We start from the raw sequence: 27,234 nt of genomic DNA on the forward strand, positions 1-27,234 counted from the left end.
AGACAGAAAGCGAGAAATCACCCCCCCCCCCGGGGGCGGGGGGAGGATGGCCATGCTGCAATCCCTTCTGCATTCTCCTCTCGGGATCTTAGGCAGGCGCACACATGCACCTGGTGTGAGTTTAAGCAGGTCTGGGTCTCGGACCGCGATTGACTACATGGGAGTACAGTGACATAGTCATTACGCTAACTGCTCGTTCCATTTTTTACAAACTTGTTAAGAAGTCCAAAATGCAGTGGTTTAAACTAGAGAAATAATTTCTGTAAATTTTTACAGGAAAAGTTAATCTGTCACTTTTTCCTCTTGAATCTCAAGGCAAGCTTTTATTTCCTTGAGTAAGAATTGTAAGTGGAAACTTAATGAGCTATAGTACCAAGCTTGAAAGGTCTGGAATTTCAACCTGACGGTGTACTTCGAGTTGACTCACTGGTTTTCAAAAGCAGAAAGTTTAGCTGCTTCAGGCAAAGTAATTATCATATGATGATAAATATATACTCTAACTCTGAGAATATCCATTGGCAGAATTTTGTGAGAAAAGGAAATAGTAACAGATTTCCTAATTAAAGGAATAAAAAGGCCTGAGCCTTTTTGTTCGTATGTTCATGATTGGTAGTCATCTTGGAATTAAAAAACCCCAAAAAACCAAAGGGTGATGCCTTCTTTCCCCACGTTTAAACTTTAATTTTTCTTTCATTAGTCTGCAAAAAATAGTGAAGATTTGCAAAGTAATGAGGAGACAGAAAATACAAAAAAGTTTCTATCTTTGACTGCTACATCTGAAGAAACTGTTGGTGAGTAGATAAAGATGTCATGTACCTTTTATTTTTATCTCCGAGTCATAGACTATTTGGATTTAAGTAAAATCCTCCCCACCCCTTTTCTTTGTGAATTTGATTCTTTAGGGGAAATAATTGATTCTTTATGTAGGGTTATAAAGAACTACTCTGAGCTTAGGTAAGTTTTAGACTCTTTAAGGGTTTCTATTTACTCAAGGGTGAGGAGTACAGGGCAGGGAAAAACTGGGAAAAGACTAAGTATGTCTGCCGTTACTTCCTGTCCCTTTTAGATGCCTTTGGACACCTGTTTTATGCAGGTAGCCCTCTAACTGCCTAGGGTCCTCTTAGAAGGTATCACTCAGGCTTATGCAGCCCCTTTCCTAAAAATCCATTACCCATTTATTCTATTTTCTGTTCTCTCCTAGTCCTACTTTTTGAGACCAGCCAATTAATTCTCTCTCTGTGTATGTGTCTTTCTTTTTTAAAAAAGAATTATTTATTCAATTTTATTTATTATAATTATTTTTAAATTTGGTATAGGGCATTGTGCCCACCAGAGAGAGACAGACAGAGAGAGAGGGAGAGAGGGAAAGTAAGAAAGCAAGTTGCTAGGTCCAGAACTTGTACTATGTATGGTTGGCCATGTGGGAGTTCAGCTCCTTAACCACCATGCCACCTGCTGGCCCCACTGTACATATATTTCTATTTCTCCCTTTGTATATATGTATATTTGTGAATATTCTTTTAAAGCAGAAATAGTATGGAGTCTTATATATAACCTTTAACTCACTTATACAATATTGAAATTTCAGGGATTGGAAGCAGTTGACTTTTTTTGTTGTAAGTTTATTTACAAGCATCCAGTATATTGTGAGTTTAAGAGTTTGATCCATTGTTTAGAAGTTGAGGTTGCACCTCTTAAAATGTCCCTCATAGCGGGACCAGCAGTTAGTGTAATGGCTATGTCACTGGACTCCCACGTAGTCGACCGTGGTTCGTGTCCCGGACCCGGTGGCTTAAACTCACACCGGGCGCGTGTGCGTGCATGCCCAAGATCCTGAGAAGAGAATGGAGGAAAAGGGATTGCGGCGTGGCCATCCCCCCTGGGGGGTAATTTCTCGCTTTCTGTCTCTCTGTCTCACTCTGTCTGTCTGGTGAGCGCACACGCCCTATAACAAAAACCTCTAAAAGAAAACAAACAAACAAACAAAAAATGTCCATCATAGCTATTAAATTGATTTTTAGCAATCAATTTATTGGTACCTTTATCTGTTACTTAAAAATTTTAAAAACTAAAAAGGAATTGGCAATGTACTTTAGGTTACTTAGCCCTTTTTTTTTTTTTTTAAACATTTTTACACTATGTAATTATTTCCTTATTTCAAAAGAGGAAGCTTATGGAGTCACCAGCTTAAAATAGTGCTCTTAACAAAGTATTTTCACTACATGCACAGAAAATGAGTAGAAATGGAGGGGTCCAGGCTGACTACCTAGCTCTGATTTTTAAAAGTCCCATATTCCTACTATTCCAATATAGCCACATATTCTTAGGTGCTATGAAACTTTTATATCTGTTCTGCTCTGTGATGAATTTCTTTCCATTACTCATTGAACCTTAGCTACCATTTTTAGTTAAAAAATTAAAAACAATTATTTCAGGGGTAGCAGTAACATGCACTACTCTACTGAGGCAATCTCACATGCTAAGGTTCTGGATTCAGGTCTGGAGACCTCCCTTAAGCGCTCCAGGCAGACGCTTGCCCATGATCCAGGGCTTGCTGAAGGCTGAGGCTGGATCACAGGGTCAAGACACTGTAAGGACAATGAGCCCTTTCCAAATATTTACAACTTAGGTTAAATTATTGACTGTATAGGGGGAAAATACATAATGTTACTTGGTGCAGTTAGGAATTAAACTTGTTAATTTTAACAATGCTGTTACATCTAAAATAAACTTACGTGATGTTTTGGTAAAAACAAACAAACAAAATAACTGTTGGGGTGCTGTTTCTCTGTCCCTCTACAAGGGGATTAGAGGGAAGAAAGAAACTTTAAACAAGCATCTTGATGAGACTTATCTGTAGTCATAAAATTAAAAAAAAAAGTTTTTATAAGTATTGGTAGGAAAACAGGAATCTTGCTGTGTTTGTAAAACTTTCTGTTCCTGGGAAAGTGCAAAGCATTTGCAAGTTGTCCAGTAGGTGGCAGCATCTAGTTTCAATACATACTTTAAAAGAGGTTAGATCCAGACCTACTTCAACTGGAACTTCAAGCACACACCTATAAACTTATCAAAACTTACTCCTACTGTTCTTTTAATTTTTCCTGTTAAATAAAAGGATAAATTCTTAGGATGAATATTTTTGTCTACCGAAGTCAGTTTTCCTTAATGCCCTAATAATGAACTTTAAGGACTTTGGGCTGGTGGCTGACTGGCAATTTCAACAATTAACTTTAAAAACTTTGGGCTGGTGGCTGACTGGCAATTTCAAAACTGTTTTCCAGTCCCCCCAAACATAAAATCCATCCTAGTCCCCTTCAAATATTACAAATAACCAACAGCAAGTAAACGAAAAGATAATTGTATTTGATTGTGTATTTAGTTTTTTCATAGGTACAAATCACAAATGAGGCCTTGATTCTAGGAGAAAGATGGAAACTACATTAAATTGACGTATACTGCATACATTTATACTTCAGACATAATAACTCAAGTGTAACCATTGAGATTTTGAAGTAAACAATACTAGACTTGCTAAAGATCTCTGAAATATTTTAAAAGTCTGTCCCATCACATTACTGAGGGGTCACTTTCAGGCCATTCTAGAGAAATGTAAAAATGAAAAATCTTACACCATCAGGATTTTCCCCTTGGGACCAGCAATTAGCGTAATGGCTATGTCGCTGGACTCCCATGTAGTTAACCGCGGTTTGAGTCCCAGACCCGGTGGCTTAAACTCACGCCTGGTGCATGTGCGTGCGTGCCCAAGATCCTGAGAGGAGAATGGAGGAGAAGGGATTGCGGTGTGGCCATCCCCTGGGGGATGATTCCTCGCTTTCTATCTCTCTGTCTCTCTCTTGTCTGTCTAGCGAGCGTACGCGTCCTATCGCAAAAACCTCTCGAAAAAAAAAAAGAAAAAAAGATTTTCCCCTTCATTTCCAGCATTTATATCATGAATACAGGTAGAATTTAGTGTTCTTTGACAGATACACCTAGTATCTGTCAACTAGGTCAACTGGTCAACTTCCATTACTTTTCAACTCTTCAGTGCTCTGCATTTTTTCCTGTCATACTACAGAAACTATTTCATCTGTGGTGATTCTGAATTCTAAACCTAAGTCATACTTCTAAAATTTTTTAAAAGAGAAATTCTTGCTATAGGGCATGTACATTCATCAGAGAGACAGAGAGAGACAGAGAGACAGAAAGCAAGAAATACCCCCTCCCAGGGGGTGGGGAATGGCCATGCTGCAATGTGCAATGTCTTCTCCTCCATTCTCCTCCCAGGGTTTTGGGCACACACATGCATGCATCTGGCGTGAGTTTCAAGACTCCAGGTCCAGAACCTGAACTATGGTTGACCATGTGGAAGTCCAGCAATGTAACCATTATGCCTTTTCCTGGTCCTCTAATTTTTGTCCTACTTGATGGCATTGTAGTATCTGACTCAATTGACTACTCAGCATAGTAAATATTTTCCTGAGTTAATTATTCCTGACTTCCTCCCTTCTTCTCATCCGTTGTTGAAACCTATTTCTTCTTTTGCGTGTTTTCTCTGTTTTGGTTAATGATTTCATCTCCCACCCAGTTTTGCAAACTAGGAACATTTTTTTTTTTTGTTAAAGTGTTTTTGATAAAGCTTATTTTTTTGGCTTTGGCATGTATTTCTCTGTATTTCCAGTTGAGTTTATAACAGATGTAACAAAACATCAGTATCTTTTTAAAAAAATATTCTTTTAAAAATTATTCTTATTTATTTATTTAAGTTTTAACCAGAGAGTGACAGAGTGAGAGAGAGAGAGAAAGAGAGAAAGTGAGAAAGCAATCTGACAGGCCCAGGACTTGAGCCGTGGTTGGCCATGTGGGAGTTCAGCACTCTCAATCACCACAGAACGTCAGTATCTTAATCAATTAGGCTTTTCTAGCTCTGAATACTGCTCGCTAGGTGCTTTTGCTGTGAAATTCTGGCACATGAAACTTCTACCCTTTAATGCTAAGACTTAATATTCAAAGAAGATCTGGCAGTCTCATTCTACTCTAATTTGCAGGGGACTGAAGGAGAAAAACCAAATAACTCTGGTGACCAGCACAGCTAAGGTTTTCGATATTTGACCTCGGTTGGGTTCTTAGAATTGCTTAGCAATCTCTTTTATATTCTCCAAAGTGATTATTCCAAGCTAACTTCTTACCTTTCTGTCTTCTCTAAGAGCTCTACTCTCGTGGTCTTATTTTTCAGAGAAAATAAATCTACTGAGAGAAATCCTTTTTCTATTTTTTAAATTGTAATTTCTGATATATATATAAATCTTTTATATCTACATCTTTGTGATGTGCAGCATGATTTTTAAAAGCACGCATACAGTATGCAATAGCCAAATCAAGGAGATAAACAGCTGTCACATTCTTTTCTTCTGTGTCTAAACTTCAGTCTGACTGTGGTCATCCATTCCCTGCCCTTTCCCTCTAACCTTAGATAGAAGGAAGAAGGCTCTTTTATTCTCCAAGGCCAAAGTCAGTACCATTCCATCCTTTTCACTGTGCTCCTGGCTCCTGATCCATCGTTCTGGTTTTCATCTAGAGCTTTGAATTCTTTGGCTCTGTCTCTCTGGGTCCTCTCCTTCAATTTATCATGTTTAAGCCTTCTGGTCCTAAAACAATCAAAGCATCAGTAAACCAACCAATAACCAACCAAGCATACATGTGAAAAATGTCCATCAGTTCTTTACCTTACTCCCAAACAGGTATCACTCAGTTTCCTTGCTCTGCTTAAAGCTTAGACTTGAAAGAATGGCTCATGCTGCTTGGCACTGTCTGGTCAACTCTTCCATGCTCTGCATTTTTTCCTATCACAGTACAGAAGCTATTTCATCTGTGGTGATCCTAACTCTAAATCTAATGGCATACTTCTAATTTTTTAAAATAAATAATTCTTTTTAAAAATGATTTTATTTAACTTTATTCTATTATTTTATTTTGACCAGAGAGGGACAGAGTGAGAGAGAAAGAGGGAAAGTGAGAAAGCAAGCCACCGGGTCCAGGACTCCAACTGCAGCCTGCCATGTGGCAGGTCGGTGCCCTTAACCACCATGCGACCCGGTGGGACCTATCGCGAGCGCGAGCAAGAGCGTGAGCAAGAGCAAGAGCAAGAGCAAGCTGCAAAGTCTGGGATGTAAACCGCGGTCACCCATGTGGGAGTCCAGTGCCCTTAACCACTATGCCTCCTGCTGGCCCCCATACTTCCAATTTTTAACCTACTTGATATCACTGTAGATCCTGACTCAGTTGACTACTCAGTAAGCATTTTCCTGAATTTATTATTCCCTTCTGGTTTTCCTCTTTCTTCTTTCCTTCTTCCCATGTATTGTTGAAACCTGTTACTTCTTTTGTATGCTCTCTCTGTTTCTGTTTCTGACTTTATCTCCCACCTAGTTGCATAAACTAGAAGCTATCTATCCTTAGTTTCTCCCTTATCATTTTGTTATTTTTCTTCCCTGACAGTAATGTGTATTTGTTCTACCTGTTCCGTATCTGACCTCTTTTTCATTCTCATTATTAATGGTTTGGTTCTAACCTTCAGTATTTCTCTCAGGCTATTCAAACAGCTCTCAGTCTTGTCCCCTTGTCACCTTAGTATCATTATTTTACACAGTCTTGTCTTATTTATTGCTATATAATAAATTACCCCCAAACATGGCAGCTTAAAACAACAAATGCTTATGGTCTTAAAGTGTATGCAAGTCAAGAATCTGGGAGTAGCAGAGCTGAGTGGTTTGACTTAGGATCCTTCATGTGAAACTCACCAGGGCTACATTCATTGCTAGACTTTCCTGGAGCTGGAGAATTTGCTTCCAAGCTCTGTCCCATGGTTGTTGGTTCCTTGTTGAGTCTTGGCTGGAGGTCTTAGCTTCTCATTACATAACCCTTCATAGGCTGTCCACATGTCCTCACAGCATGGCAGCTGGCTTCTCCTAAAGCTATTGGGCCGTTATTAGTGTTCTTATGATTATGAGATAGCATCAGCAAGAACATGCTATATCTCATAAACTTTCTTTTTTTTAAAAAAATTATGTATTTATTAACATTAGTTTTCAATTTTGACTAGAGAGAGAGAGTGCAAGCTGCCAGGTCCGGGACTCAGACTGCTGTTGGCCATATAGTCTAGTGCCTTTAACCACCACACCACCTGCTGGCCCCTCATGTATCAACTTTCAAATATCAGGGAATTTTTGCAGGTTTCAGACATTTATTAGCTCTCTGTAGGTCTTACATATCTTTTTACTGTTACTGTCCTGATTGGTATTTACCTCATTTTAGTCCATACGTACATAACATGTGTATTTAAACATTTCCTGTAGGGCACATCTGGCTATTGGAGCAAGAGTGTGTGAGAGGGAAAGTGAGAAAGTGCCCCCTATCCCAGGAGGGATGGCTAAGCAACAGTCCCTTCTGCATTCTCAAGATTTGGGCACATATGCACACGTGCCCTGCATGTTTTTCCACCTCTGGATCTGGTACCTGAACCATGCAGTTGGCCATTTGGAGTTCAGTTGCCTTAAGCACCATGTTACCAGCTGCCCTCATAATGTTTTTAAATAGGTTACTAATGATATAGAGAGAACTTAATGACTTTTTCCACATTTATAATTTGTTTTCTATTTGAACATTTAACTAAATTATTCATTTTAATTATTTTTTAGTTGTTCACCTTGGGTCTCGTTTATGAACACATCACCAGGAAATAATGTTAATTTTTGTGTCCTTTTCAGTAATCATTCCTAGTTTGAGAACTTTAAGGAATTTATGTTGATATTTATTGAGTGCATTTCAATATCTATCAAATTATCGTGAAACTTTCTTTCTTGACAAATGTACTTAATATCTTAGAACTGATAGGTTTAAATGAGAAATCAGTCTTTCATTCTTAGGTTGATGCTTCTTAGTTATAGAGGATTATTTTAATGCCATATTTGAATGGCCGAATTTATTCAGAACTTTTACATCTGTGAGTGAGATTCATTGTTTGTATGTGTATGAACGTATGTGATGGTGTTGGGAGTGGAGTGGGGGTCAGGTGTATGTGTGTGTGTGTCTGCTTTGTCAGGCTGTGTTGACTTCAGAAAATGAAAGGGGGGGAACCAGCAGTTAGCGTAATGGCTATGTCGCTGGATTCCCACGTAGTCGACCGCGGTTCGTGTCCTGGACCCGGTGGCTTAAAACTCACGCCGGGCGCGTGTGCGTGCGTGCCAAGAAAATGAAAGGGGATGGCTGCTCACTTAGTTCTATGCTTTGAAAGAGCTTATGTAACAGGGGGATTATCTGTTCCCTACAAATTTGAAAAATTTCACTGGAAAAACCATCTGTATCAAATAATTTCTTGGAGGCCATTCTCTGACTCTTTTTTCAGCTTCCATCATATTTACTATTCTATTTCAGTTTAGTAGTTCTTCTGGAGTTGATTTTGGCGGTGAGTCCTTACTGAGATTTTAAAGTTATCTATTTCACTAAGATTTCAAAATATACTAACATAAAATCTCATATAGTAATGGTTAATAAGCCTCCTTATTGTTTATACACCCCTTTTCATTTCTAACTTTACCCATAGTTTTCCTCCCTCTTCTTAATCTGGAAGTTTTTTTAAAGTTAACTTCTAAGTTTAGCACAGTTTTATATTTATAGAAAAATTATGAAGCTAGTATAGAGATTTCACATATGCCCACATCCAGTTTCCCCTCGTATGTGCATCTTATTAAGTATTAGTATCGTACATTTCTTACAGTTAGTGCAGTATTGATACTTTCTTATGATCTAAAATACAAGTTTATTCAGGTTTTCTTAATTTTTACCTAAAGTCCTTTTTCTGTTCCAGAAGCTCATCTAGTACAATACATTACACTTAATCCTCATGCCCCCTCAGTCTACTCTTAGCGACGCTTTCTCAGACTTACTTTGTTTTTTTTGACTTTGTGTTTATAACTCGCCAACAGTGCTGATGAAGACTGAATAGGTATATTGTAGAATAGCTAACCAGTGGGATTTATCTCATGCTTTTCTCAAATTAGACTGAGATTATTATTGTTGTTATTGTTATTTTTTTTGAGAGGTTTTGCTATAGGGTGCGTGTGCTCACCAGAAAGACAGAGACAGACAGAGACAGAAAGCAAGAAATCACCCCTTAGGGGGATGGCCACGCTGCAATCCCTTCTCTACTTTCCTCTTGGGATCTTGGGCACGCATGCATGTACATGTGCCCAGTGTGAGTTCAAGTCATCGGGTCCGTGACTTGAACTGCGGTTGGCTACATGGGAGTCCAGTGACATAGCCATTACGTCAACTGCTGGTCCCTATTATTATTATTTTTAAAGAATTTATGAAAGGGTATGTGTGCTTGATGGAGGAAGGTAGAGAGAGCGGGGGGAAAAATAGAGAAAGAAGGAGGCGGAGAGAGGGAGGGAGGGAGAGAAGGAAGGAGAGAAAGAAAGAGAGAGAGACCGAGCGAGTGAGTGAGCGAGTGCGAGCGCCATTCTTCCATGAGGAATGGTCATGCTGTAATCCTTTCTCCTCTATCTTTCCCTCCTTTCATTTTGGGCATGTGTGCACATGTGCTTGGTACGTTTCTCTACCAGGTCCAGGGCTTAAACCATGCAGTCGGTCATGTGGGATCAAGCTGCCTTAACTACTACAACACTGACTGGCCAAGAGATGATGTATTTTTAGGAGGAAAAACCACACAGTTATAGTGCCTTTTTCATAACATTACATCATACCATCAACATAACATCACTGTGGATGTTAAGTTCGACCACCTGGCCGAGGAAGTCTTTGTCAGGTTTTTTCACTGTACAGCTACTGTGTTCCCCCCGCTTTTTCCATACTGTACCTTTTGGAAGGAAGTTACTATGTGCATCCCCACGTAAAGAGAGGAGAGTTATGAAGGCTGGATATTTATTTAAGTTATTTTGGTTTATTGTGCATGGGAGTTTTATCTACTTTCATGTATTTGTTTATTTAGTCATTTATTCGATCAGTATAGACTTGTAGATATTTATTTTATGCTTTGGATCACAATCCAATACTATGCTATTTTTTTTGTGCAGAATTTTCTGGCTTGGGGTACCGGGACCTCTTTCACTTGGCTGCTATGTCCCTTCGGCATCACTCCATCACTGTGGGTTTTGTTTTGTCACTGTTGAGCATTTTCTTATTTTTGGTACTCCAAGGTGCTCCAGACCCATCTATTTTAAAATCAGCCACTTCTCCAAGAAGCCAGATTTCTTTTATTAGAGAGTGATATTAGAAACCAATATCTGGATGCCAGATGTGATTGTTGCTGCGAGGGAGTTCTTGATTCTAGGCCCTCTGAGCAAGGCAATATGTGTTTGTGTATTAACCCTTTGTGTACATATCAATAAACGTGTGGACATGTAACCATCTGCGTATATATCCGACTAAGCCTAAGTTCATATCGGTGTCTCTGACTTCACTTTATTACCACATGGATCATTCTAGCCTTTCACCTTGCTTATCTGTGACCTTCTACTCCAACAGTGAGGAACCTGGTTTCTCCCCTCTGCCATCTGTTGCTGCCCTATACATGAAGAGGGCTAACCTGTATCCCAGGGGAACCAGCTTAATCAGCTCAAATACAGTGCTGAATTGGTTCCCCTTGCCTTTAGTCTAGCGGACTATACTCATTTCCTTATGTGAGCACCGCCCCTGCTCCCCATTCCCCTCAGTGAGATGGCTTCACACATTTGTAATAGAATGTTCGGTCACATTTTGCATTCCATCTTGGGATTCCTCAACTTCCTAAATGATTTTTTTTAAAATCTGTGTACATTACTTTTCATTATTTATACTGTGAAGGTATATGGGTTTTCAAAAATATAAAATGCATGTATCCACTGCTACAATATTTTAACAAAATAGTTTTAGCCACCACTTATTTTTTTTTTACTGTTCTTATAGTTTTGCCTCTTGTATAACTGGAACTATAAAGTATATAGCCTTTTCAGACTGGATTCTTTTGCTTAGCAATATACATTTAAGATTCATCCGTGTGTTTTTGTGGCTTGTTAGCTCATTTCTTTCTTTTATTTTTGGAGAGGTTTGTGCTAAAGGGCACATGCACTCGCCAGAAAGACAGAGAGAGGCAGAGAGACAGAAAGCAAGAAATCACCCCCCAGGGGGGATGGCCACACCATAATACTTTCTCCTCCATTCTCCTCTTGGGATCTTGGGCACTTACACACATGCACCTGGCATGAGTTTAAAGCCACTGGGTCCAGGATTCGAACCATGGTCAACTACATGGTAGTCCAGCAACATAGCCATTACACCAACTGCTGGTCCCAGCTCATTTTTTTTTTTTTGTTACTATCTAATACTTCATTCTGTGGAGGTACCACAGTTTGTTTATCCTTTCATATATTGAAAGATCTTGATTGCTTTCATTTTTGAAATTATGAATAAAGCCATTATTAACATTTTGGTGCAGTCTTTTATGTAGATATAAATTTTCACTTATTTGGATTAATATCTAGGAACACAATAGCAGCTAGGACTGTTTAACTGTAAGAAACTACCATCTGCTTTCCAAAGTGGCTGTACCGTTTTGCATTCCATGAGCAATGAATGAGAGTTCTATTGTTCCACATCCTTGAAGGAATTGGTACTGTTGGTGGTTTTAATTTTAGCCATTCTAATAGGTAATAGTGGTATGTCATTAAAATATATATATATATTTTATATATATATATATATATAAAATTTATTTATCCATTCACTTATTTTTTAATTTGACCAGAGAAAGAGAGAGAGAGGGAAAGTAAGAAAGCAAGCCACCAAGTCTGGGACTTGAACTGTGGTCAGCTACGCGGGAGTGTCCAGAGCCTTACCGACCCATGCCACCTGCTGGTTCCCATCATTGTTGTTTTAATTTAAATTTATCTGAAAGCAAATAGTAAGCACTTTTTTATAGGCTACCTGCCATTTGTATATTTCTTTACTGATGTCTTTTTGGATCTTTTGCCATTTTAATAATTGGCTTGTCTGTTATCTTGTTGACTTTCGAGAGTTCTTTGTATATTTTGAAGACAAGTCCTTTATTAGATATGTATTTTGCAGATGTTTCTCTCCCAGTCTGTGGCTTGTCTTTTCATTCTTTTAATAAGGTCTTTTGTAGAGAAAAATTTAATTATAATAAATTCCAACCTAGCAATTATTTTCTTTCATGGCTCTTTTGTGTGTGTGATGTCATCTTTGTCCATGTTCTTCATAGCTGTTGCCGTATTTTTATTTTCTCAGTGATTTAATGGTCATTTAGGGAATGACAGTGCCTTTCCCTATTCTCCAGAATTTTTAATAAGCCCTATGTTTTAAAAGCTAATATAGAACTTTACAATGTTTTAGTCATGGTTTTGATATTTTTTAAAATAAATTTTATGTATTCGAGATATGCAGCATGATGTTATGAGATAAATATTTATAGTAAAATGGTTAGTACAGTGGAACAAATATACCTATCCATCATCGCACATAGCTGTCCCCCTCTCTTTGTGGCAAGAGCAGCTATAATCTACTCATTTAGCAAAAATCCTGAGTATAATACCCTGTTAATGACTATGGTTCTCATGTTGTACACTACATTTTTTTTGTACACATCTTTAGACAAAATTCATTTCTACGTGTCTGCTACTTTGTGTCATTTGACCTACATTTCCCATTCCTATCCTCCTTCCCTATCCTTGATAACCACTGTTTTATTCTCTATCACTGTATATTTGATGTAAAAAGAGATTTCACATATAAGTGAGATTATGCAATACTCTTCTTTCTGGTTTATTTCACTTATAATAATGTCCGTAGGTCCATTCATGTTGTGCCAAATGGCAGGGTCTCTTTCTCAAGGCTGAATAATATTCCATTGTTCCAGTTGTTCATTTATGGACCTCTAGATTTGTTACATGTTGTGGTTATTATAAGTAATGCTACAGTGAGCATTGGGGTGCGCATATTTTTGAGATGGTGATTTCATTTCCTTTGCATATATACCCAGAAAAGGGATTTATTGCTGAACCATATAGTAATTTTTTTCTTTATCTATTTGGGGACCTCCATACCATTTTCCATAATAGCTGTACCAGTCTCTACATTCTCATAAACAGTGTGCAATGACCTGTCCATGTTGGCAGATTCAGCCAATTGTGGACTGAAAATACTTGAAAAATACTGGTCGCATTTGTACTGAGTGTGTTTTTTTCTTGTCATTATTCCATGAACAATATAACAGCTATTTATATAGCATTTATATTGTATTAGGTATTATAAGTAATCTAGGGTAGATTTAAAGTATTCAGGAGAGGGACCAGCAGATGGCATAATAGTTATATCACTGGACTCCCATGTAGTTGACTGCAGTTCGAGTTCTGGACCGGGCGGCTTAAAACTTACACTGGGCACATGTGCGTGTATGCCCAAGATTCTAAGAGGAGAATGGAGGAGAAGGGATTGGGGTGTGACCATCACCCCTGAGGGTGATTTCTTGCTCTCTGTCTGTCTCTCTCTGTCTCTCCAGTGAATTCACTCATCCTTTAGCAGAACAAACAAACAAACAAAAACCAAAAAAACAAAAAATTCTAAAGTATACAGGAGGATGTGCATAGTTTTTATGTAAATACTATGCCAGTTTGTTTAAGGGATTTCAGCATGCGTGGATTTCAGTATGTATGGAGGTTTGGGAATCTTTCACAGATACTGAAGGACAACTATACGAGGGTGCCCTTTTCTCCACATTCATGCAAACACTTATTTCTTTTTCTTTTTTTTGTTAATACCTATCTTAATAGGTGTGAGATATCTCAGTGGTATTGATTTGCATTTCTCTGATATTAGTGTCGTTTGACTATTTTGACTTCTGTAATTTGTTTCAGTGTCTCACATGTACAAATATGATGGTCATTTCTACTTGAAAGTGACATTGATGATGTCTTAAGAAACTTGTGTGCATGGAGGGAATTGAGAAATATTGAAGGGAGTATTAAATCCTCTCTTTTCTAATGGCCATGTAGGTAATTCCTTATTCATTTCGTGAGTATTGAACACATTCTTTCTTAACCAACAGATCCTTCTCATTATGAGGATGAAGACACCTTCTTCTCAGTATTTCACACTCAGGTCCCTCCAGCGGACTATGAAAGGCGTATGCAGAATATCAAGCAAGGTATGTTTTAATTTGTGTGATTTTGTATATGTCACTAGGGAATACTAGCTGTATATAGAAACATTCATAGATGAAATGATTTGATATAATTTGACCCAAGGCACTACTGCTCTGCAGGCTGGGACCACATGGGAGGCCTGGGTTTGATTACTGGTCCAACCTAATGTTGTATGTGTTGCTGTGCATCTGCAATCCTAACGCCTTGGGATGCTGGGTGGGAGGATTATGAGCTTGAGGGTGGTCTGGGCCTGTCTTAAAAAGAGCTGGTTGTGGTGATGTGTGTTCATGGTCTCAGCTGAGAAGCTGAGGCAGGAGGCTCATTACAATGAGATCCTGTCTTTAAAAAAAATTATTGAAAAGATCTGTAAGTAGACAGTTTTCTTTGGTTTCTAAGAGCCTGGGTCAGCCGCCTACCTATCCAACCCATTTGTTCATCCCTGCAAGTATTGGTCCTGGTAGGATCATGGTGGCTCCTGGTGTATCAGTGCCAGGCGGGAGAGGAAAAGAGGACATTTCTAGTGAGGCAGTTCTGGCCTGTTAATCCAGTGTTTTTTCCTGTACAACTTATTGGAAGTATATTTTAAAGAAACCCTATTTTAAATGTAGACATGACTGTATTTGAGGCATTTTAATGTTGTATTATTTAAGAGTATATGAAACTTTAATTGAATAAATGAGCTTCATATTTCAACTAAAGAGGCTACGTGCAACTTGAATTATGGGAAAACATAATGTATGTTATATCTAAGATGGACACTCACCAAAAGAAGTAGAACCAATCAGTAGTATGGTGGTTAGGTGGCTGAATCCCATATGGCTGACTGTGTAGTTTGAGTCCCAGACCCAGTGGCTTGAAATTCAACATGCTGTGTGCATGCCCAAAAATCCTGAGAGGAGAATGAAGGAGAAAGGACTGTGGTGTGGCCATTCCCCCTATGGGGTGTTTTCTCACTTTCTTGCTGTCTTTCCAGCAAGTGTACACAGCCTATAGCAAAACTACAAAAAAAGAGAATACGTCTACATATACTACATATATGTTAGGTTTCTGTATATGGAATTGGGAAGTTCATTCTTCTATGTGTGTTTTATTTCTTGTATATATTTTAATATATGCTTAAACTCAATTTTTGGTATAATTGACAATTATAATTATGAAAACATTTTGAACTTTTTAATATTAGATTTTACCTATGGTGTGGAAAGAAATGAGTCATTGATCAATGCAGAAAAGAAACCTTTCTCAAATGCAGAAAAGATTGAGCTCAGGGGTAAACACAACCAGGATTTTATTAAGCGGAACATTCAGGTATGTACTTAGAAATTCAGAGCCAGAGTTTCGGACTAAATGAGTTGTGAAAATGGTAATAGTTATAGTCAGTGTCTTTAAATATTTTTTTCTATTTACTATGATAAATGTTTATATAAATTATACAAAATATGTATGTATTATATAATTTTATAAATTGTATAAAGTAGATATAACTGAAAGTTTTTTAAGTCAGTGCTTTTATTATCTTCACTATTTTCTATTTTCTATCCCATTATAGTCTTCCCTGGCTTTGCCTTGTTCTCTCCCCTCCCCTCTTCACTCTTCTCAATTTTCCTCTGTCCTCTGTCCTCTCTTCCTCTCCCCTTTATCTCTCTTTTTAAAAATGGTAGCTGCAACTATTACCAAGAAATAGTTTTGGTTCTTGCTGCTTGGAAACATTTTTTTGAATAATAGCTTTGGACAGTGTTCCCAGATTTTAAATTGCATATTAGTAAAATTGATTTTTTAAAGGATTTTATAGCTGGTGCATTTAGAACTTTGGATGGAAAATGCTCCTGGCAGAGCAGCCAGGGTGAGCTGGAGAGGCCAACCGTTGCCTGTCTCCAGCGAGCCTCCTGGCAGCTGGTCATGGCCGTGACTAGCTGCAGGCCTTGGTCTTGCAGGCCCTACAGCCTAACTTGGTTTACTTAAGTCATATCCAGACTTACCAAGGGCACAGGGGCTTCTGTATTAGACCAGAATGCTAATTAATGACTTTTCAACAAGAAAGATAAGTAGGGAAGACAGAAGCTCATGGCAAACTTGGGCAGGTAGTCACTAGAAAACTTAAACTCATTTCCAGGCAGACTGAATTTGTAGATCAGCCTGCCATTGCCGGGACCAGCCTCTCACTCCTGCAGTTTTTCTGTGCTGCATGTTTATATGATCTTCAGGAAATCTTCTCTAACCTGATCTCTTTGCATTGGTCCATCATATGTTGATTTATTGCTTAATTTTCTAAGAACAGTAGAGCTTCCCCCCATATCTCAATTCTTGTTGACATAAATGGCAGCTCCATGACAGATTTTCCTTCCCCACTTTCACAATAGTAATTGAATCTTTATTTAACTTCCTTATCTGTCTGATATTCTTGAAATTTAAATATAAATTTCTATTTCATTTAATGAATATATGCCCAGAGCAAGTAGCAAAAGGATTCCTTCCAAATGTCTTAGCAAATATATTTTTGTATTGATATAGATATATATTATAAAGTGAATTATATAAACTACTCATATTTTATTATTATTATTATTATTTTTAATTCTGTTAAAGGGTATGTGCCTTGCCAAAGAGAGACAGAGAGAAAATGAGAAATCATCCCCTAGGGGAGTGGCTGTACCACAGTCCCCTGTGTTCCATTCTCCTCTTGGGATTTTAGGTACACACACATACATGTCTAGCATGATTTTTTTTTTTTTTTGTGAGAGGTTTTTGCTATAGGGCGCGTGCGCTCGCCAGACAGACAGAGAGAGACAGAGAGATAGAAAGCAGGAAATCACCCCCCAGGGGGGATGGCCACGCCGCAATCCCTTCTCCTCCATTCTCCTCTCGGGATCTTGGGCACGTACGCACACGCGCCCGGCGTGAGTTTAAGCCACCGGGTCCGGGACTCAAACCGCGGTCGACTACGTGGGAGTCCAGCGACATAGCCATTACGCTAACTGCTGGTCCCATGTCTAGCATGATTTTGAAGCCACTCGAACTGCACAGTTGGCTGTGTGAGATCCAGCCACCTTAACCTCTACACCACCTGCTAGCATGTTATTATTATTATTATTATTTTAAAAAATTATTTATTAAATTTCATTTATTCATTCACTTTATTTTTAATTTGACAGAGAGAGACAGAAAGAGAGAAAGTGAGAAAGCAAGCTACCAGGTCCAGGACTTGAACCGTGGTCAGCCATGTGGGAGTGTCCAGCACCTTAACCACCATGCCACCTGCTGGCCCCTATTATTATTATTTTTTAAATAAAATATTTGTTGAAATAGTTAACAAGAGGGCCTGCTTATAGTGGAAATATCTTTGCTTGGAGAATGGCCCTATGTAAACAATTTGTCAGAGAATAAAACTACCTGGCAAATGTAAAATCCCAGATTTCAGAAATTTTGCTTTAGTGTATCTATATTGTAGAAGCCGCAGGTCCCATTTTTGTTTTCTTGAGCTATGAATTGTTTTGTTTTATGTTAATAAATTCCATAGTTGGCCAAGGATTCAAGAAATCCAGTGGTTATGATTGACAGAGAGAAGAGAAGGCTGCTCGAACTTTTGAAGGACTTAGATGATAGAGATTCGGGGCTGTCCAGTTCTGAGGTACGTAACCTCTGATAGTCAATAACCTCCATACTTTTTAATCTGATTTTTTTCTCCTGTTATTGATCCACTAGCACAAATCTATGATACATTTTCAGATTATGAGACTATATTCTCTGACTTAAAAAATACCGTCTTCATGTTAACCTTTGTTTAAGTGTTTATATTTATTCTTGGTAAGCTCACTATTGATTTTCAAAGAGCTGTTTTATGTCCTTGTAAGGGAGGCTACATGTTAGTTATCACAGTAGTGACCTCTGCTTGTGGTGTGACGGACTTAGTAATGACCACGTGTGAATGTGTTTCTCTGTCCTTTTCCTTTTATCCCCAAACTACTGCTTGGTGTTTTAGTGTAGTCTTCAGTAATCCCTAAAAAAACCAGCATCTTGGGCCAACAGTTGGTGTGGCAGTTAAGGTGCTGGATCCCAGATGGCCAGCTCCATGGTTTGAGTCCTTGATACAGTGGCCTGAAAACACGACAGGCGTGTATGTGTGTGTCCTCAAAATCTTGAGAGGAGAATAGAAGAGAAGGGATTGTGACATGGCCATACCCTGGAGGGATGACTTCTTACTTTTCCTTTCTCTCTGTCTCTCTCTGATTAAGTACATGTGCCCTGTGGCAAAAAAGCTAAATAAAATAAAATAACCTTAAAAAAAAAACAATAAAACACAACACAACAAAGACCAACAACAAACCAACCTTTTATCCCTGCCCAGTTAACCTTGAACATCTGGTTCCCTGGAGAATCTTGGGGAAGCACAGACTGAGTTTAAATAGGGAACCATAATGTAATCCAAGGGCAAATGCAGGTGTATACAAGGGTCTGGGAAGGTCACCTAGGAGTGTGGTCACCCAATGTTCACACTTGCTCGAATACTAAACTTGTAGGAATCTTCTATACATCCACAAAGATATACATTCTCTTGTGTTATTTGAGCAAGTAGCCCTGCCCTCTAGCTTTTATTCCCCTTTGTTTAATGGAGACACGATGCCACGAATGCTGCTAGCACCTTGCCCAGATCCATTTACTAAGCCCCATGCTAAGGATGCACAGCCGCCCCCTTTCCTGGAGAATTGCCCAAAGTCAAATAGGAGCCCAATAGCCCAGGATCTCCACTCCCTCCCAACCCCCACCCCCTCACCTCAAGATGGAGTTAGCTTTGCATTGCTATGTGCCCCCCAGAGCTTACCTGGGACCAGACTGAAGCTGGTCTTCAGCTGAGACCACATCCTTGCTTGGCTTTGTGCCCTTGTCCTAGCCTGTTTCCCTCAAGTCTCTGCTCCCAAACACACTCCCCCAGTAAGTCACTTGAATTAGAATCCATGTCTCAGTGTTTGACTATAGGGAACGCAGCCCAGGATACAGATTTAGTGGCGAGTATCACCATGGGAACAAAGCAGTGCCTGTATAGCTATAGCTGCGGCCCGTGGGGAGGATGTGCCAGTGCAGGGGGAGCTCATGTTTAGCACTGGCTGCTGGCTGCTGTGTGGAAATCCCATACCAGGGCAGCCTGGGTCCTCTTTCAAGAGAAGTTATAGCTCATATTTTTATGGGAAATACTATACTTATAAAGTGTTCATGACTAGTTTGTTTTTTTTTTTTTTTTTTTTTTTAGGGCACTTGCACTTGCCAGAAAGACAGAGACAGAGAGACAGAAAGCGAGAAATAACCCCCTAGGGGAGATGGCCACATTGCAGTCCCTTCTCCTTATTTCTCCTCTCGGGATCTTGGGCACGCATGCACATGTGCCCGGAGTGAGTTTAAGCCACCGGGTCCGGATCTCGAACCACAGTTGACTATATGGGAGGTCAGCAACTTAGCCATTATGCTAACTGCTGGTCCCCATGACTAGTTTTAAATTTTAAGTAATTCTTTTTTTTAAAAAAGAATTATTTTTATTTAATTTTTATTCATTGTCATTATTCTATTTTTTATTTTTTTGAAGTTGACCAGGGAGTGACAGAGATCTAGAAGGAAAGTGAGAAAGCAAAAATCCTCTCAGGTCCAGGACTCAAACTGCAGTCAGCCATCTGGGAGTCTAGCCACCTTAACCACGATGCTACCTGCCAGCCCCAGCCCCTTTAATACTTCTATATAGACAAAATTTATCTTACTACCCCAAACCAAAAGCAGAACTACAGAATAGTGCAGATTACACCCTCTACATAATCTCTGAAATGGTAGGGCCCTGTGAGGTTGTGTCTAGGAATAGACAAGTGCTGCTAAGTCTGGGGCTGGCGAAGCGGGGAGTCAGGGGTGGGTAAGGCAAACTGCTGAATGCCCGTGTAAGCCTGAGACTTCTTAGCTTGGCTGACTTGTGATCATGTCTTATTTTATTCACAAAAGCTCAGATAACAGTAAAAATTAAGGGACCAGGGTTTTGTTCCTATTTTTACTTATGTATGTATGTATATATGAACAGATGAACGAACGAATGAATGAATGAATGAATTGTGATGTTGGGCAAGCTGCTGCCCACAATCTATGAGTATCAAACTATGATATGGTAGATCTTTCTAGGGCTGCTTTAGGAATGAGTTTTTGTTATGAATACAGCCTTTTCCATCTTGTTTGTTGGTATTTGTGTCTTTAATTTTTTTAATTTAAAAATGTTTAAGAACTTTTAAAAATTAAGATAATATTGTGTGTGTGCACATGTGAGAGAGAGAGAGAAACAGAGAAAGGGAAAGGGGGAGAGAGAGAGAGAGAGATAGAGAGATGAGTATCTTCCACAGAAAGTCTGGTCACACTATTATCCCCTTCCTCTGGTGCTTCAACCCATGTAATCCTAGACACTGGCGTGTATCCTTCATGTGATTTTAGGGTTTTAGGCTGACTGGGGATTTGAACTGCAGGCCCATGTGGGATCCAGTTTCTCTCTCTTTTCTTTTTTTTTTTTGCTATAGGGCGCATGCGCGTGTCAGAAAGACAGAGAGACAGAAAGCGAGAAATCATTCCCCAAGAGGTATGGCCATGCCGCAATCCCCCCTTCCTCCATTCTCCTCTTGGGATCTTGGACACACACGCACACGCGCCTGGCGTGAGTTTAAGTCACTGGGTCTGGGACTTGAACTGCAGTCAACTACATGGGAGTCCAGCGAATAGCCATTACACTAACTGCTGGTCCTTCAAGGGATCCAGTTTCTCTTGAGCATTACTACAGTACCATATCCTGGCCCCTTTTCTTTATTTTAAACTCTTTTCTATCATTTAAGTTTCAGGTAGATCTTCTACAAATACCATGGTTTTTGTTGTTGTGTGTCTTTATGTATAATTGCGTATCTTTTGGTATTATTTTCTTATTATTTATATATTAATTAGGCTATTCAAATTATTCATGTATGTTATGACTAGTGATAATTTTTGACAATAAATTTTCCTGACAATAAATTTGATCTTTTATTTATTGTGTTTATTTTGTTTCCTTTACTTTGTCCCATTTTCCTCTTGTGGTTTGGAAATTTGGTGTCCTTGTTCTGATCTGGTACTGCTGGCTGCTGTTCTTAAATGCATTAAAGTATTAAGTTTAATGTGGTTTAAGTTCTTATATCCATTAAATGTATATTTTCTTTTTGGTTTCAATAATTAGTTTCTAAAAATCTCATCTTAACAAGGCTAGATCTTTGGTATGCTTTAATTTCCCTTTTCTCCCATTTCCTTTCCTCTAGGATGTATTGAACTCATCTGGAATCTTAGTTATAGAATGTTACAAGTTTTTAATTTTACCTTTAAAAACAGTGTGCTTTTTGCATTTTCGGAGTCTTTCTCAGCCTAATTTTGCCAAAAATTTTAGGCACGTCATTAATTTTGTATTTGAACTCAACTACTTATTTATATAAATCATTTTTCTTGAAATTTTTTTCTTGAATTCTTTTGAAAAATGTTTTCCCCAAGAAATGGTATGTGGATGATTCTTGAGTGTTTTCATATTCAAAAATATATTTACTTTTTTCCTAATTTCAATGATCATTAATGGGAGTCATTAAATTCCAGATGAAAAATTCTTTTTTTTCCCCTGAAAGCATGCAGGATGTTCTCTTTATTTTTGCTCTTGCAAGTTTTATGAGATTATAGTTATGTGTTTTTTCTTTTTTTTTTTTTTTTTCAGTTTGCTAGAGGGTGTTTGCACTCTACCAGAGTGAGACTGAGAGAAAAAGAAAGCTAGAAAGCTAGAAAGCACCCTCTATAGGGCATGGTCATGCCACAATCCTTTCTCCTCCATTTCTTCCTACTTCAGTATTTGGAGCATACACGTCCACATGGCTGGAATGCTTTTCAAGTCTCTGATTCTTGGATGCGAACAATTCAGTCAGCCGTGGAGGACCCAGTCCCATTAACCACCAGGCAATAGGCTGGTCCTATATGTGTCTTTAAAAGCGTTTTTTGTTCCTGCTTGGTATCACTTAGGCCCTTTCTGTCTGAAGGTTCCAATCTTTCTTAAATTCAAGAAATTATCTTCTGTTATTTCTTTGTATCTTCTCTTTTCTTTCTTTTTGGAATACCTGTGAAATTGAGTATCTTCTGGGAATATGACTGGCTACAAGTAGCAGAAAACTTTATAAACAATGGCTTAAACAAGAAAGGAATTCATTTTTCTTCAGTAACAAAAAGTTCAGATGTAAACAACTAGTGCCTTTCTATCTTAACACTCCACATTCTTAGTGTGACTTTGTCTTTGAGCTACTGTTACATTTGTAGGCCAAATGTCTATTTTGCAGGTAGAAAAAAAGGAGTAAGAGTCAAGGGCAAAGAGACACTCTTTTGAGGCTTTGCCTTTTCATTTGGGAAGGTATGGTATGCTTTGAAATTTTGCCTGCATCTTATGGGCCAAGTTATATCACATAGTTATTTAAAAAAAAAATTAACTTTATTTATTTATTTAAAAATTTGACTAGTGGGGACAGAGAGAGAACAGGAGAGACAGAGAGAGAGAGAGAGAGAGAGAGAGAGAGAGAAAGCTACCAGGTCTGGGACTCAAATCATAGTCGGCCATGTGGGAGTCTAGCGCCCTTAACCACTGCGCCACCTGCTGGCCCCAAGCCAATTTTTTGTTGTTTCATGAAGGGAGGAGGGGGATTCAGGTATGTTATTTCCTTGTTTCATTAGCAGAGGTAGGCAAGGAAAGGAAAATTAGTAAGGGCAGTTGGGTCAGTCAATATTGTCCGTGACAGATGGATATAGAACCTCTTGGATCTTTCCTCCAGGTCTGATAACATTTTCCTCATAGTGCTCATCTTTGTTGTTGTTGTTATTGTTCTTTTGCTCATATAAGCTTACTTTATAGCTTTCCAAGTTGGATTTTCAACCCTGTCTATTCTTCTCCTTAGCCATTTTTTGAGATTTAAAAAGTAGTTTTTATTAAACTAGTATTTGTTAAGAGTTCCTTTTGCAAGTGCTTTTATTATCTGGTGTGGGGGTAAACATCATACACAGAAATTCAATGAAGTCACATAGTTGGTGACACACATTAGAATAGAGATTTAAAGGAGATAATTTGATGGAGTAAAGGGTTAAGTAAGGACTAAGGATAAAAAACAATGGACGCTCCCTGCAGCCCCGGTCACTGCTGCCAACACTGGATTCTCCCTGCTACTGTGTGTGTCACCATGAATCATTTCCCTGAATATTTACACCTCTCCCTCAGGATTCAAAGTTCAGGGTGTTCACTTCTGACTGCCTGAATCCAGTTCATTTGCTTATTTTGTTGATGCAGTGGGTGGGGAGAAGGAGTGCCTGCTCCCCTGCTAAGACTCAGGCACTGCTTTCACTGGCACAGAGAGGGAGTTTTGAATGTGAAGGTCAGGAGGAGACAGTATACAAGTCTTTCTGCACAAGTTTTCATCCATCGCTCTGGCTACTGCCTAGGGATTAACTTCTGGTATTACTGGCACAGAAACAAAATGTATGAACTTAAGCTTCTTTGCTCTCCACCTGCTCTTTATTCTAAGTGTTCTTCATGATTCTTCTGTCTTCTTCCTGCTCTTCATGCTTCTCTGTATGACCACAACCATTTCCATAATTGCAAGGGTTAGAATCAGTGTAGATTTATGGGTGAGTCCAAAATGCTTATTTCAAGCTCAAGTATCTATCTTAAACTTCAGATAAATATATTTAATTGCCTAACAATCTGGATAGCTTTGGGATGTCTGTGAATGCCAAAAGTTTCCAAACAAACTCATCATCATCTTCCTCCTCAAACCTTCTGCATCACCTCTGTATTCCTTTGTTTAGACAGTTTGGCCACCATCTTCTAGTTCACAAAATCGGGAACTTGTTTTTCGTCTTCGAACTGTACTTTTCCCTTTACTCCTCCATCAAATTGTCTCCAGGTTCTGTAATTCCTACTTCATTTTTTTTTTAAGAATTATTTTATTTAACCATGTTTGTTTATTTATTTATTTTAATTTGACCAGAGAGGGACAGAGTGAGAGAGAGAGGGGAAAGTGAGAAAGCAAGCCGCCAGGTCCAGGATTTGAACTGTGGTCGGACATGTCGGAGTCCAGCGCCCTTAACCACCACGCCACCTGCTGGCCCCTGTAATTTCTACTTCTTAAGTATCTCTGGAATCTGCTTAATGTTCTACATTCCCAGAAAACATTTCTTAGTTGAGGGACTCATCACTTTTTTTCTAGATTATAGTCATTACTTCTCAACTGGTTTTCCTGCTTCCACATTCTTTGCAAGCGCTAGTTTTTTAATAAAAAAAAAGTAAAAAAAAAAAAAAAGAATTCGTAAGGCACATATGCCCCCTGGAGAAAGACAGTGAGAGGGAAAGTGTGAAATCATTTCCCAGGAAGAATGGCCATGCTGCAGTCCCTTCTCTTCCATTCTTCTCCTGGGATTTTGGGCATACACACACACGTGCCCAGAGTGATTTTCAAGCCTCCGGATCTGGGACTTGCACTGGGTCAACCGTGTGGAAGTCCAGCACCTTAATCATCACACCACCTCCTGGTCCTGCAAGCACTAGTTTTAAAGTAAGAATCAATTATGGTGTTTCTTTCATTAAGGTCCTAGGTCCTCCAGCGAGCCTTTTATTGCTCTGTTTTTCTGCCCCTCCCTCCCACAGATGTTAATTTACTATCTAGGTTCCCATGGTGCCCAGCACTCCTCATACCTGTTATAATGGTTTCTTCCAGGAGACTGAGAACTCCTTGAGGGCAGAACCTTGTGAGATTCATGGTGAATCACCAGTGCCCAGAGTAATGCCTAGGCACAGTAGGCCTTTGTACAAGATTTTCAAGTGAATGTTATGAATGGGTTTTAAAATATAATATGAAACCAATGTTAGTTAAGTAAGAGTTAGATGACCAATTAAGATCATGAAACCAAAGACGTCAACTTTATAGAACCCACATATCTTTTGTTATTGGTATATTTTTAAAAAATATTGAACGTTTCATAAATTTGTGCAGGGGACATTTCTCTTTATCATTCCAATTTTAGTATATGTGCTGCTGATGTGAGCACTTTTGCTATTATTATTTTCTAAAAGTTTCTTTCTTCCTTTCTACTTGGGGAGGGCACTCCAAACAAGGTCTTCATGCTGAGACCCACCCTAGCCTCAGCCAGCCCAGATCATGGGCATGTACATGTGTGCCAGCGTACTTAGGCAGGTCTCTGGACATAGCTCTGGAACCTTCCCACATGGGTCAGCCTTGCAAAGAGCCATATTTGCCTGCTCTGACACCAGCTGTCCCCCACCATGTTACCTTTAAGGGACGAAGTTTGAAAATATCATTGCCCATTATAAAGTAATTGTGATTTCTTCTTGCCAACAGATCAGAGATCATTTTTCAAAAGTAGAAAAATGAGAATGTTATCAGAACCAGACTGTAAAGCTAAGAAATTTATTCTACAAGGAGAAACCTCACCAGATATAAGATGATACTTTACACACAGGGTTGGCAGATAAAGAAGCCATAAGCTATTGGGTTGTTAGAAATGTCATGGCTTATTTTTCCATTTTTCTATGAAAAAAATGTGTCATTGGGGGCCAGCAGGTGGCATGGTGGTTGGGGTGATGGATTCTCACATGGTTGACCACGGTTGAAATCCCGAACCTGGTGCCTTGCTTTCTCACTATTTTCTCTCTCTGTGTCTCTCTCTGGTAAGCATATATGTCCTGTAGCAGATTAAAAGGTAACAATAATGATAAATAAAATAAAATAAATAATTTTAAAAAAGAAAAAAAAATGCATCATGACTTTTCTGACAACCCAAATTTTTTTCTTTCACTATCCCAGTGTTAATTGTGTGTGTGTATGTGTTCCTGTGAATCCTGTAGCAGTCTGAAGGGTGCAATTTGGAAAAAATGCAGCATGGTAATGAGCAGGTAACTCTCCTTTCCTCTCAGGGTGATCAGTGTGGCTGGCAGGGGCCAGGAGAAGGCTACACATTTGCAGTCACCCAGCATCAGCAGCTTGCTGAAATCGATGCGAAACTCCAGGAGCTCCTTGCAGCCTGCCCAGCATTTTCCAGCTTTTCTCCGCAACTTGAAAGTCAGAATGATCAGGTATATTTAATTCAAGGTTTAGGTTTATGTGTGCTAAAATCGGTTCTCATACTTTTACAAAGGGCTGGTTAAATGAAGAAGTTTCTTCTGATTGCTTTTTCCATGATGACAACTGCGGTAATCATGATTTGCATAACAGTGTATTTTCCTTTAGTTACTTCCACCTTTTACCCGTTTTTCTCTCGTTTGCAATTCGATAGGATGGGGCCATTGAAGAAATACTTACTTTAATATTATATCTGTGTGATTTAAGGTAATAATTTTTTAAAAAAGATTTATTTTAATTTTATTTATTCGTTCATTCATTTTTTAACTTGATGAGAGAGACACAGAAAGAGAGAGAAGTGAGAAAGCAAGCCACCAGGTCCAGGACTTGAACCATGGTGGACTATGTGGGAGTGTCCAGCGCCTTAACCACCATGCCACCTGCTGGTCCCGATAATTTTTTTTAAAGAGAGATTTTTGCTACAGGGTACATGCACTCACTGGATAGACAGAGAGAGAGAGAGTGAGAAATCCCTTCCCCCCCAGGGAGGATTGCAATCCCTTCTCCTTCTTCTCAAGTTGCAGGTTCTCAGACCTTGTTTTCCGCTTCAGCTTGCTGGTCCAAAGGCCACACGTCGGCCCTGGAGAGGCAGCTGAACGCCGGCCATTGACAGATCCCTTTATGCCATCTGCTGGTCCTGATTTAAGATAATTCTTGATCTTGATTGGAAAGGAAAAGGAAGGAAATTTACACAGCATTCATCAGTCCTTTCAGAGCCTTGTTTTTCTTTGTTCCTCTGGTGCTAGATATGAACAAGGCAGTGTAGAGAAAATGGAGTCAGGATGGTTTAGTCTGGCTCCCTCACCCCTTATCTTTTTTTTTTTTTTTTT

General features: G+C 39.0%; 1 protein-coding gene and 1 pseudogene across 1 annotated transcript in view; one reads left to right on the forward strand and one right to left on the reverse strand.

The window, feature by feature from the left end:
- Nucleotides 1-27,234, forward strand: part of LOC102475719 (fibrous sheath-interacting protein 1) — a 65,094-nt gene that overhangs the window by 26,399 nt on the left and 11,461 nt on the right. Inside the window, exons 6-10 of the mRNA XM_027775841.1 lie at nt 698-791; nt 14,117-14,215; nt 15,397-15,521; nt 17,731-17,841; nt 26,200-26,358. Of these exons, the coding sequence (XP_027631642.1) occupies nt 698-791; nt 14,117-14,215; nt 15,397-15,521; nt 17,731-17,841; nt 26,200-26,358 (588 nt within the window). The remainder of the gene's footprint in view (nt 1-697; nt 792-14,116; nt 14,216-15,396; nt 15,522-17,730; nt 17,842-26,199; nt 26,359-27,234) is intronic.
- Nucleotides 25,227-25,313, reverse strand: LOC114009706 (uncharacterized; annotated as a pseudogene).

The sequence above is a fragment of the Tupaia chinensis genome, unplaced genomic scaffold (genome assembly GCF_000334495.1).
Source record: "Tupaia chinensis unplaced genomic scaffold, TupChi_1.0 Scaffold000605_1, whole genome shotgun sequence".
Taxonomy (NCBI): Eukaryota; Metazoa; Chordata; class Mammalia; order Scandentia; family Tupaiidae; genus Tupaia; species Tupaia belangeri.